Raw genomic sequence first — 12,306 nt, forward strand, 5'->3', positions numbered from 1 at the left:
TATTCCAGATTGATTAATTAATTAAATATAAAATCCTCCAGCTGCTGTATAAGAATATGCAACAAATCAAATTTCATAATCTTCGCCTCTGCTTGACAGTAATACTCTATTTTACCAGCAAGTCACAAGCCCATATGTTCTCAATTAGCTGTTGGCAATCTGTACTTTTTTTGTTTCCTTTCCATTCTATCAAATAGTTGCATTCCCTAATGCATTTGGTTTCTCTGTGAAGAATTTACTTCCATGTATAATATCTCCATTTTAACTTGCATCCAGGTTGTATGCTTTATGTGGCAGAACAATTAGCATTACTTAATTATTGGCTTCAAAGTGGTGGGGAGCTTTTGGAAGCATAAACTATGCTCTTAACAGGGTCCTTGTCCTGTGAAATAGCAGCCCACATCAAGTTTAGCTCATTTTTGCTGCGCATCAACTGTTCTTGAACCTCTCTCTGGAAGTTGTGAGCAGTTCTCCTCAGACAGATGAAGGTTGTAAACATGGGAGTGGTACAAATCCTTCAGCAACTTGTGGCCCCAACTCATGCCAAATCTCTCCTTCACAATTTTTATTTCTTAAGACGTTAGTAATGGTGTCCACCATGCATATGGCATTATCCTTGCAGCAAATTCTGCAAAATGACTGTCATAAAATTGCCCATGTCAGCTGCTTTGTTTTATAAATGTTTAAATGAGACAGAACTACAGCCATACTCCAGGCATCTTTCACAATTGAAGGAATACCAGCATTTTCTATAAGCTATTCTGAAGGTAGCAGTCCCTGAATCAGTCTGTGAGCAGAGCATACAACTTTTTTTTACTTGAATATATTAACATGAGAGTGGGGAGGGCAAATATTATAGCATTTGCATGCTGGCTTTTGCTGGTTGGCAATTAATTTGTGTTCTACCAAAATCTAATCTGGAGAGATCCTTTCAAATTTTGTTAGTTACAAAATCCAAGGTCACATCTTTCTTCCAGCCTTTATTATTATGTGCTTTTTGCAACTTGGATATAAGCATATATTTCTATAAATATTTCAGAGTGATGAAGCTTTGGATCAAAATCTGCTAATCGAAAAACAACTATTAGAACTGCACCAGCAGAATCATCAGCTTCGAGTGGAGAAAGCGGACACTGAACGCAGGCTCCAAATGGAAATTCAACAGTTAAAGGATCAGGTGTGTAAAACAATGGCCAACAGTGAGTGCTAACCGCTTTCTGAAATGATGTGCCTCAAAAATGTTGCCAATGCTCAGACACAAAGCAAATCTTACTGATATTATTTAACTGTCGAGGGTGACACGGCTCTGGGGCAGTTTCTGTAAATTATCTGCACCAGTTCCTTCCTTTATGTACAATGTAGAAAAGAAAGATGACAACTTTTGGAAATTAGAAACAGAAAATGTCGATCAAGTTGATCAGCAGTACAGTACTACAGGCATTATGTAAACTGAGAACAGAAGAACACAAAGGAGGCGAGTTGAGGAAGCCCAAAAGGTTTAGAGATTTTGCAAGCTTCAAAACTGCAAAACTTGATCTCCTTATAACTAGCTGTTTATTTATTTTTTTTAAAGTCAAATTGCAAATTGGCTGTGATGATTGTTAATAAGTCATTAATGACAAAAACAAACATGATCCTTTTTACATTTATGATTGAACCCATTTCTTTGTTCTCTGTGCTCTCTCGTCTACTGTCAATTGCCAATAAGTTAATAGTTTTTTTAAATGACCAATGTGACTTAAGTTAGTTTCCCATTTACTTCTTTTACTGAAAAAGATTCCTGTAACTTTCTGAAAAACTGTTCATACAAATTGCTTTAGATTGCAGGTCTTTCAGAGGCCAATTGGCAAATGGCCGAAGAACTAAAGCAATATAAATGTTCCGAAGATATTGAGAACAAAATAAATCAAATGGTGATTATGAAATATTTAATCTTTTTGTGTGTGCATGATCTATGTACATTACTGTACATGTGGCCTAAAATTTGTAAGAAGAATATTAGTGAGCCTTTCAGTACACATCTGATAGCAACTGCTGGAGTATGCACAAGTGCAGTTAAATGACCAAACCTAGAAATTGCTGTCCCCAAAGGCTGCAATGAAGAAATGTACTGATTTGAACTTGCCCATAGGTTCTACACACAACCCCTGAAAAGTGGGGCTGGTGCATTCAAGAATAAATACATTTTTAGCAACCTGATAATTGGACTGAACAACTTTTTTAGCGCTGAAAGATTAATTTCACAAATGTGGAGTATCATTCCCTTAGTAGGAAATTAGTGCTGACGATTTGGAGAAAAAAAATCTTTACCTTTTTCTTTGTTTCTTTTACTTCTTTTTTAACCCAATCTGTATCTCCTAATCTTTCTTTCACTTTGTGTACATGATTTAAATCTAATTCATTCCAACACATTTCTGGTTGACCTCCAACATTCTACCTTTCAGAAATTTGAGAGAATCTAAAACTCTGCTTCCTGTGTCCTAACCCTGTTCATCCAACACCCCTTTATCTTAAAATCTTCATTCACGTTTTCAAAATCTATCCAAGACCTTTCTCTCCTTTTCTATAATCTCCTCCAGCCCCACAACCCTTTGAAATGTCTGTGCATTTCCATTTCTCATCCTTTGAGTATCCCTGATTTTAATTGGTCCATGATTGGAAGTTGTGTCTTCCCTCTTATGGTCTTGAGCTCTGGAATTTCCTCAGTAAATTTCTCTACCTCTGAACGTCTCCCTCTCCTTTAAGACATTCCTTTAAAAAAGAAAATCACTTTGCTAAAATGTGGGAACTTCTCTTATCCCTTTTGTAGCTATTTGACTTGATAAAATTCCTTTGAAACATCTTGGAATATTTCACGATGTTAAAGGTGAAACATCATTGCAAATTGGTATTGGTTTGAACTCTGTCTCAGCTAGATATTCCTTGATAAAGTTGATGAGCCTTGCTGTTACTTGCTCTGCTAACTCGCAGCACCCTATAGAGGCCATGACGGTGGAAAAGACACTGCATTAGAGAAAATCTCTGCTGACAAGCTTGTGTGCAGCATAAATGGAATATGCTGTTGCTGAGAAGAAAGTAAGGTTCAAATTGTATCACCCAAGGTTTTACTTCAACTGCTGCTGTTGTTGTTAAACCAGTATTTGTGGAAATCAATCAGTTGGCCCAACAGAGTTTGTTTACCCACTCTGGGTCACGTTGATATTCTAAAAGAATTTCTGTAACAGGTCCCTCATGCTTAATTTTTAATATTGGCACTGTGGGTATTATTGGGCTGCCAACGCAGCGATGGTGCGTAAGTGGGTAATGGACGGGGAGGGGGCGGCATGGAAGAGGCTGGAGATGGCATCCTGTGTGGGTACGAGCCTGGAAGCGCTTGCAACGGCGCCGCTGCCGCTCCCTCCGACGAGGTATACCACGAGCCCAGTGGTGGCAGCTACCCTCAAGATCTGGGGGCAATGGAGGTGGCACAGGGGGGAGGTGGGGGCCTCGATGGGGTCCCCGATACGGGGGAACCACCGATTTGTTCCCGGGAGAATTGATGGCGGGTTCCTGAGTTGGCACAGGGCAGGTGTCAGGAGGCTGGGGGACCTGTTCATAGACGGGAAGTTTGCGAGCCTGGGTGAGCTGGAAGGGAAGTTCATGCTGAAAGATAAATGGGAGGGGGAGCTGGGTGAGGAGATTGAGGAGGGGACGTGGGCGGATGCCCTAGAAAGGGTGAACTCCTCCTCTTCGTCTGCGAGGCTTAGCCTCATACAGTTTAAGGTACTGCATAGGGCTCATATAACCGGGACAAGGATGAGCTTTTTTTTTGGGACCGAGGTGTATTAGGTGCTCAGGGAGCCCAGCAAACCATGTCCATATGTTCTGGGCATGCCCAGCGCTGGGGGAATTTTGAAAGGGTGTAGCAAGGACGGTATCGAGGGTGGTAGGATCCAGGGTCAATCCAGGCTGGGGACTCGCAATATTTGGGGTTGCAGTGGAGCCGGGAGTGCAGGAGGCGAAAGGGGCCGGTGTCCGGGCCTTTGCGTCCCTAGTAGCCCGGCGGAGGATTCTTCTTCAGTGGAAGGATGCGAGGCACCCAAGCGTGGAGGCCTGGGTCACTGATATGGCGGGGTTTATTAAATTGGAGAGGGTGAAATTTGCCCTAAGGAGGTCAGTACAGGGGTTTTTCAGGAGATGGCAACCATTCCTAGATTTCCTGGCAGAACGGTAAAAACAAAAGGTCAGCAGCAACCGGGGGGGGGGGGGGGGGGGTTGTCTCTTTGTTTTTGTTTTAGATTGAATATCTGATTTTTGCCAATGACGGGTGTTAATCTATTGCTTCTCTTTTGTATTTACGGGGGGGGGGGGGGTCTGTTTTTTTTGTTCTTAGAATTTTCTGTTATTGCTTTCTCTTTTGTGAAAATTTGAATAAAAATTATTTTTTTTTAAAAATGTTTTTAAATATTGGCTGAATTTGCAATAGGAATCATCATTCATTGTTATTATGGTGTAAAATGGGTCGTCTATGTCTACTGTCTACACATACGCAGTTAAATGTGACAACCAGCAAGCTGCAGTTTATTTGCCCTGCTCTTGTTCAAACTGCATTATACTGGTACTTCACTGGGACGTGCCACTCGAATGCATGAAAGGCATGAGGCTGCAGTACTTATTAATAGACATCCACTAAACACACCAGGAAAGGCTATCGATTGAAGTATGAATGATTTTGAACGGTGTGATGAATTTTAACCTTTGGGGCTGAAAGGTAACATTATTCCTGTAGATTTTAACTATTATTAGAGACTTTAAATAATTTAAAAAACTTTTTTTACTGTCTCTCATCAATCTTTCAACACATCTTTTTTGCTCTCTGAAATTTGCTTTCTGTACATGATTTTTACATTGAATTAATTAGTTTTAACTTGCACTTCTTGGTTTAGACTCTAATGGATAAGCGTTAGAATAACTTATATGCACACCGAAAATTACTTTGCATTGATGCAAAAGCAGCATAATAATTACAAGGTTAGAAAACATTTTCTAGCATTTCATTTCATATGTAACTTTCCGCTTCGCCAGGTAGACCACCCCGAACAACACATCGCTCTTGTAAAACTCTGCCTTTACCCTGTTAAAGGCCACCCGCTTTCTTGCCAATGTGACGTCCTAGTATATTCAAATACCACTGACTTCGCACCTCACTTCCTGATTTTGTTTGGCCCATCTCAAGACCTTCCCCTCCATCTGATAGTTGTGAAAACAGACTTGGTGGATCATTTGCCTTTGACTTCAGCCGAAGCGACCGATAAGCCCTATGCAGCTCAAAGAGGGAGGTGTTCTACTCCTCCCCCAACACCTTGGCCAACATTCCCGAAAAGTTCTTCATCGGCTCCGCCCCTCCAGACCCTCAGGCAGTCCCACAATCCGAAGATTCTGCCACCATGACCTGTTCTCCAGGTCCTCTACTTTGGCAGGCAGACTAGCGCTCGTTCCTTTTGTGCCGTATTCTTGCATTGGGATTTTGACATCCTCTACTTCCCACAACTTTACTGAAGACAGCTTATATAAAAGTTCGACCCCACCTACATGTCGCCACCAGACTCTCAATCTGGCTTAAGTCATGTCAAACTTTACACCCTCGGTAGTTCTGGGTTTAAGCACAATATTCTTGACTCTTGGGGATAATCGATCCCATGATCATCTTGGTAGCAGTTGAAACATTTGAAACGCTTGCAGCTGAACTTTCCCCCGAGTTCCTGAAGCATTATGTACAGTCGCAGGGAATTGTAATTTATGCATTATACTAATTGTGTCTCTAACTCGAAATAATCTGACTGACGTTCCCCCGCATGTACTAGACTATCACTTACTGTGGTAATGGTATTTCCATCATCTGTTGAGGCACCCACTTTTTGGGAGATTTCATCAGGAGAAAACGTAATGAAAGGGCACAGATTTAAGATATTTGGCAGAAAAAATAGATAGGAGATGAGAGGTTCCTTTGCATAGCAAGTCGTTCTGGTTAGGAATGCACTGCCTGAAAAGGTGGTGAAAGCATCAAAATTTTCAAACAGAAATTTGATATATACTTGAAAAACTGGCCTATTCTTGCTCATTGCAAAGACATCATATTTAACTTTTTATTTGTTCGTGGGATCAGACCAGCATTTATTGCCCATTGCCATGAGCAGGTGATGATGAGCCATCTTCTTGAATCAATGAAGGTGTTGTAGGTACTCACATTGCTGTTAGATAAGAAAATTAGATTGTCATTATGGGTGCATGCATGGCATGCATTTTATCAAGTAGATCAAAGTAATCAACCAGTCTGCTCTGTTCTGAAACAGGAAAAATCCAATAAAAATATTAAAGGTAAAGATGGAAGACTGTAATGCAACATCTATTCATGATTGTATACAGCAGCTGTTTCATTGGAATGTCATAATGAATTTATAAATGAAATTAAATGAAAATCACTTATTGTCACGAGTAGGCTTCAATGAAGTTACTGTGAAAAGCCCTAGTCGCCACATTCCGGCACCTGTTCGGGGAGGCTGGTCCGGGAATTCAACCGTGCTGCTAGCCTGCCTTGGTTTCAAAGCCAGCGATTTAGCCCTGTGCTAAACCAAACTGTCAACATGAGTGTTTGGAGGCCCAAAATGGTGGAATTTATTGGCCCAAACCTTTCTGGTTCCTCAGTGTCACATTTAGGGGCACCCCAATAATGCCAAGGTCACACATAAGGGTTTATCTGGCTATTGTCCAGAAGTGCTAACTTGCTCTGGACAATTGTGCTGGGCTTGGAACCATTTGACAAAAGCGATTTATATCACTAACTTCAGATTATTCTGCCAGTTTTTACCCTGACCGTTACTCTGAAAGAGTTGGAGGGGAAAAAAATCACTTCTAACTCCAGAGTAATTTTTTTAAAACGTAGACCACGCCTCGCAAGCCCCTCCCCCGTCATCTCTGCTCCCCACTTCATGCCAATGCAGCCAGGGGTGTACTTCACTGCTTCTGTCTCACCTGGCCTGAGTGAGTAAGGTTGGGTGAGAGGGGGGCTTTGGAATCCAAGTGAAGGCAAGTCCATCAAGTGTTGCTGGAGATTGCCACTCTGAGGAGGTTACAGGCCATTATAATTTATAGCAACTTAAAATATCTTCTGAGTCATATCACGGAGCCAGGATGTCTAGAACATTGTTCACCAAATTTATTTTAATATGTACTCAAAAAAAAGTTGAAAATGTTTTGAGTTTGTAGCATACAATAGAAATCTGTCCTGCCAGAGCAGCACAGTGGCACAGTAGTTAGCACTGCTGCCTCTCAGCTCCGAGGATCTGGGTTCAATCCCAGCCCAGATCACTGTCTGTGTGGTGTTTGCACATTCTCCCCATGTCTGCATGGGTTTCGCCCCCACAACCCAAAGATGTGCAGGGTAAGTGGATTGGCCACTTAATTGGAAAAAAACAGAATTGGGTACTCCAAATTTATTTTTAAAGGAAAAAAAAATCTGTCCAACATCCTTTAGACAAAGGCAATCCTATGTGTGTTTGAGTTATCTCTCTCTCACTTACTCAGTCACTCTCTCGCACATTCGCATTCTCACTCGCACTCTTCTCTCTCTCTCTCTCTCTCTCTCTCCCCCCCCCCCCCCCCCCCCCCCCTCCTTCCTGGAAAGTAACAATGCATAACTGTTTTGGAAGAGAATTTAGTCCTGCTAACTCCTTATTTAACAAAAAACTCAGACTTATATGTACAATGCTGTTTAGGTATTTTCTGTTGTTTACGTTCTTCCCTTATCACTTTTGAATCCTGAATTTTGTGATCTGATGTATTCTATTTTAACTTTTTTTCTTAACTGGTTGCTCTACTTACGGTGATTCCTCCATTCTTCTTGAAACAACTTCTCCAGCTCCGAATGCACATCTAATTGGCCAATGTCTCCAAAACCCACTTGTTGGCCAATCAGGTAACTAAGCATTGTAATTTAACTTCATTGGATTGACCAGACAAAATATTGACGCAAATAGTCAGCATTTGGCAGTACAAATCAGTCGAAGCATCGAGTTAGGCAGCTGCTGTCGATGGCTGAATGCTGAAGGGAGGTATCCCATCAGTGACTTTAAAGATGTTCAGGCATTTCTCTCCCCTCCTTTCTTCCTGTTTCTATAAAAAGTCATTCTCCAACTAGCAATTGAACCTACTCATTAGCCTTTCCAATGCTCATTTCGAGTAACTTTGAGGTGGTGTGTGACAGGTTTGAATGACTTACAATTATAACATAAATCATATTTTTTGAACAGGCAGTGTTACCATATGTTTAAATCACATGATGCCTGTCTGAGTTTGCGGGATAATATTAAGTATAAAAATCTGAAAAATATTTAATGCTATGAATGGTTTTACTATCTTTTAAATCTCTCCTAGATATTCATTATTGAAATGTAATTTTGCTTTTACTGTATGCTTTTGCTATCAATTTAAAATGCAAATAATTTTGGAGTAGATGCCCATTGAAACATTCAGTAATGGACAGAATTATCACATCAGAACAATAGCATATTTTTTATTACAAAAGCCTAAATGAGATTGAAGGCTTAAATGTTTTGTGTGATTATTGCAATAAGAACATAAGAACTAGGAGCAGGAGTAGGCCATCTGGCCCCTCGAGCCTGCTCCGCCATTCAATTAGATCATGGCTGATCTTTTGTGGACTCAGCTCCACTTTCCGGCCCGAACACCATAACCCTTAATCCCTTTATTCTTCAAAAAACTATCTATCTTTACCTTAAAAACATGTAATGAAGGAGCCTCAACTGCTTCACTGGGCAAGGAATTCCATAGATTCACAAGTTCCTCCTAAACTCAGTCCTAAATCTACTTCCCCTTATTTTGAGGCTATGTCCCCTAGTTCTGCTGTCACCCGCCAGTGGAAACAACCTGCCCGCATCTATCTTATCTATTCCCTTCATAATTTTAAATGTTTCTATAAGATCCCCCCTCATCCTTCTAAATTCCAACGAGTACAGTCCCAGTCTACTCAACCTCTCCTCATAATCCAACCCCTTCAGCTCTGGGATTAACCTAGTGAATCTCCTCTGCACACCCTCCAGCGCCAGTACGTCCTTTCTCAAGTAAGGAGACCAAAACTAAGAGAAGATGACTGATTAGATACACTGAGCAATTTGTTCAGCAAACAAAAAAATTAAGACAAAGTAATTTGCCATTATGTTTTCAGATTGAACGGATGGAGATGCAGCACAAGGAACTCTTACAGATGCAGGTGGAGCTACTAAGGAAGGAGTACAACAAGTTAAATCATCAAGTTAACGATAGCTCCGATTCTATTGAAGACTCTAAAGATGATTGCATGGATGAAACGGAGTGTACAACCGAACGGGCATTAGGAGGCACTACAAATATGTCCCCCAAGAGTCACAGCATTAGACTGGCCATACCCACCAGTATAGTGACATCAGCACATGAAATCATGACCTCTGAGCATGAGATTATATCAACATCACAAGATGTGATTGCAGCATCTGAAATGGACCTCACTTCTGGGAATGTCATATCCTTCATCGAGCCTAATGATAATTCATCAAATGGATCTGCAGGTTTGACAACACTTGAAATTGTGGAGGTCCATTTGGACAGTGAGTCAGCCATTTCAAATATTGAGTCATCTTCCCCAACACATGTACATCTGTATCCTGTCACAGAAATCAATGATCATGTTGAACTTTCCACTGGGAAACGCATATCTGAAGAGGACTCTGAAGAAGAAAGTCAACCAAAAATCCAGAGAACAGCTTAAAAGCAGGATACTGATACTATGTTATTGCATAGTGTCTAACTGTATGCCTTTATTTTATTCCATATTACAATGAGTAATTTATCTTATGAATATTTAATTTTTAGATCCTTTCTAATTTGAGTTTTTGTTTAAATGAACATTAGGGATAACTTATTTGACTTATGAACTTTCACCTCTTCAGACTGTTTTGTGCCAAAGAGGTACTGTACAGTTTCCTTGTACAGTCAAAGATATTTAGACAATATAATAAATCCTTACTTTTTAAGGTGAGAGCAAGAATGTAAGTGACCCTTGACCTCTCAGAGAAACAAAATTACCATAATTTAAATAAATGAATTAAATTACTAAGTGACGCGTGTAATTTATTTGCTTCTGTTTTTGTTTACTTGAGGCTAAATTGCTAACTTGGAATCATTCCAGATGTCTAAGTTGGTGGTGAATGTTTCCAAAACAATTAGTGTACATTTGATTATTTGTAATAGAAATATTCTAAATAGCATCAAGCCTTCAGTTACCGCACATATTTATTTTATTCCCTCTTCAATATAGCATTTTGCTCTGTTCTCTTGGTAAGTGGGATGCTCTGTACTGGACGTTCCATTCATCATGAGATACTCGTTGTTTCACTGTATTTTATTCTATTCAACTATCTGTCTGTTGATTCTTCTACATTGCATTTTCACCAAATGTTTTAGTTTAATTGGGTATTAATGAAATGTGAATTTATATTTTTAATTGAGCCACATTTTATACTGTAAAGGAAGACATTAAAAAGGTACTCTATATTATCAGCGACCTAGTATATATTTCTTAATTGAGCCAATGACGGGCAATTTTTGCAATGAACAAAAATAAATGAATTTGTTTCTGTTTTGTCCCAATAAGCCCGAGTTAGAACCTGGGTATTTTCACACTGTTTGAGTACCCAATTTCCAATTAAAGGGCAATTTAGCGTGGCCAATCCACCTCGCCTGCACATCTTTGGGTTGTGGGGGCGAAACCCACGCAAACACGGGGAGAATGTGCAAACTCCACACAGACAGCGACCCAGAGCCGGGATCGAACATGGGACCTCGGCTCCGTGAGGCAACAGGGCTAACCCACTGTGCCACCATGCTGCCATGTATTTTCACACTGTTGGCAGCACTGCGTTTAACATTGAGCGAATGCTGCTTTATTAAAATTTTCTCGTGAGTGGAGCGTAGATTATTTTTTTTAAATTTCCATTTAAGGGGCAATTTAGTATGGCCAATCCATCTACCTTGCACATCTTTGGTTCGGCGGGGGGAAGGGGGACCAAAGCAAACGGGGAGAATGTGAAAACTCCGCATGGACATTGATACTGTAGTGATTGTGTTTTCTGATCTTTCTTCAGAATTGAATAAACTATATTCTGAATGAAGATGGTTTGTTATATGACGGGCACTGTATAAATGAAAGTTCATGTGAACTGAATCATATATCTAGCTACATGCTCTCAATATTTACAATTCCATAACTTCCACTTAACCATTGGGGTAAAAATAAATCTACAAAATACTGGTTTAACTGCAAAAGACATTGAGATGAATTCTTAATAGCTTTTAGATGTGTGGGATTGATGGAATGGTGTAGTATACCAGTTCATGCTCTACAGATGTCCACCTTCAACCCGTATAATATCAAATCTGAGTGCACTAGTTCTGGACCTGATAACATTCTTCTCACAATGCTGAAGACCCTTGCTCCAGAAATTTGAGCCATGCTATTCCACGACAGCTACAACACAGGCATCTGCCTGCTGACATGAAACTTGCCCTGTTGACAAAAAAGGACAAAACTAGCCTGACCAGTTACCACTCTGTGACACATAAGCCAATGATAAACAATGCTATCAAGTGGCACATACTCAGCAAAACTCTGGAATCCTAATGATCAGTTTGGGCACGACCAGGATTACTCCAAGCACATTACAGCCATGGCCTAAAAAGGAATCCGGCTGAATTCCAGGGCTGAGGTAGGAGTGACTGACCTTAACATCGCACCACTTGACTCCGCGTTGTTTCTTTCTAATTAAGGGGCACCTGTCCAGCACATCTTTTTTGAGTTGTGTGGACGAAACCCACGCAATCATGGGGAGAATGTGCAAACTTCGCACGGCCAGTGACCCAGAGCCGGGATCGAACCTGGGACCTTGGCGCTGTGAGGCCGCAGTGCTGCCCTAGTGTAGGAACACACTTGTGGCTGAAACCATGACTAGCACAGTGGAAGATGAATATGGCAGTTGGAAACCAATTGTGTAAGATCCAGGCTGCTGCTTCAGAGATTCCTGAGGGGAGAATCCCAGGTCCACCCATTTTCAGCTGCTTCGTCAATCTCCCTTCCTTTATTGTTGCTGGGTCAAAATCCTAATACTTCATACCTGCAATATTTCAATAAGGAAGTCCACTACCACCTCCTTGAGGATGATAGGGATTAGCACTATATTCTGGTTTTGCATCATTCATATCCCAGAATTGAATTTT

General features: G+C 40.7%; 1 protein-coding gene across 8 annotated transcripts in view; it reads left to right on the forward strand.

The window, feature by feature from the left end:
* The window catches only part of zgc:193801 (uncharacterized protein LOC564476 homolog), a 98,237-nt gene extending 87,647 nt beyond the window's left edge, over nucleotides 1–10,590 (forward strand). For 4 of the 8 annotated variants that reach the window (XM_038782771.1, XM_038782616.1, XM_038782676.1 and 1 more), the window contains 3 exons: nucleotides 1,040–1,177; nucleotides 1,821–1,913; nucleotides 9,224–10,590. In XM_038782771.1, coding sequence (XP_038638699.1) covers nucleotides 1,040–1,177; nucleotides 1,821–1,913; nucleotides 9,224–9,802 — 810 coding nt within the window. In that variant the 3' untranslated portion in view covers nucleotides 9,803–10,590. The remainder of the gene's footprint in view (nucleotides 1–1,039; nucleotides 1,178–1,820; nucleotides 1,914–9,223) is intronic. The other 4 variants (XM_038782226.1, XM_038782466.1, XM_038782298.1 and 1 more) reach the window with 1 other exon arrangement.
* Nucleotides 10,591–12,306: the final 1,716 nt, after the last annotated feature.

This window comes from Scyliorhinus canicula, chromosome 1 (assembly GCF_902713615.1).
Source record: "Scyliorhinus canicula chromosome 1, sScyCan1.1, whole genome shotgun sequence".
Lineage (NCBI taxonomy): Eukaryota > Metazoa > Chordata > Chondrichthyes > Carcharhiniformes > Scyliorhinidae > Scyliorhinus > Scyliorhinus canicula.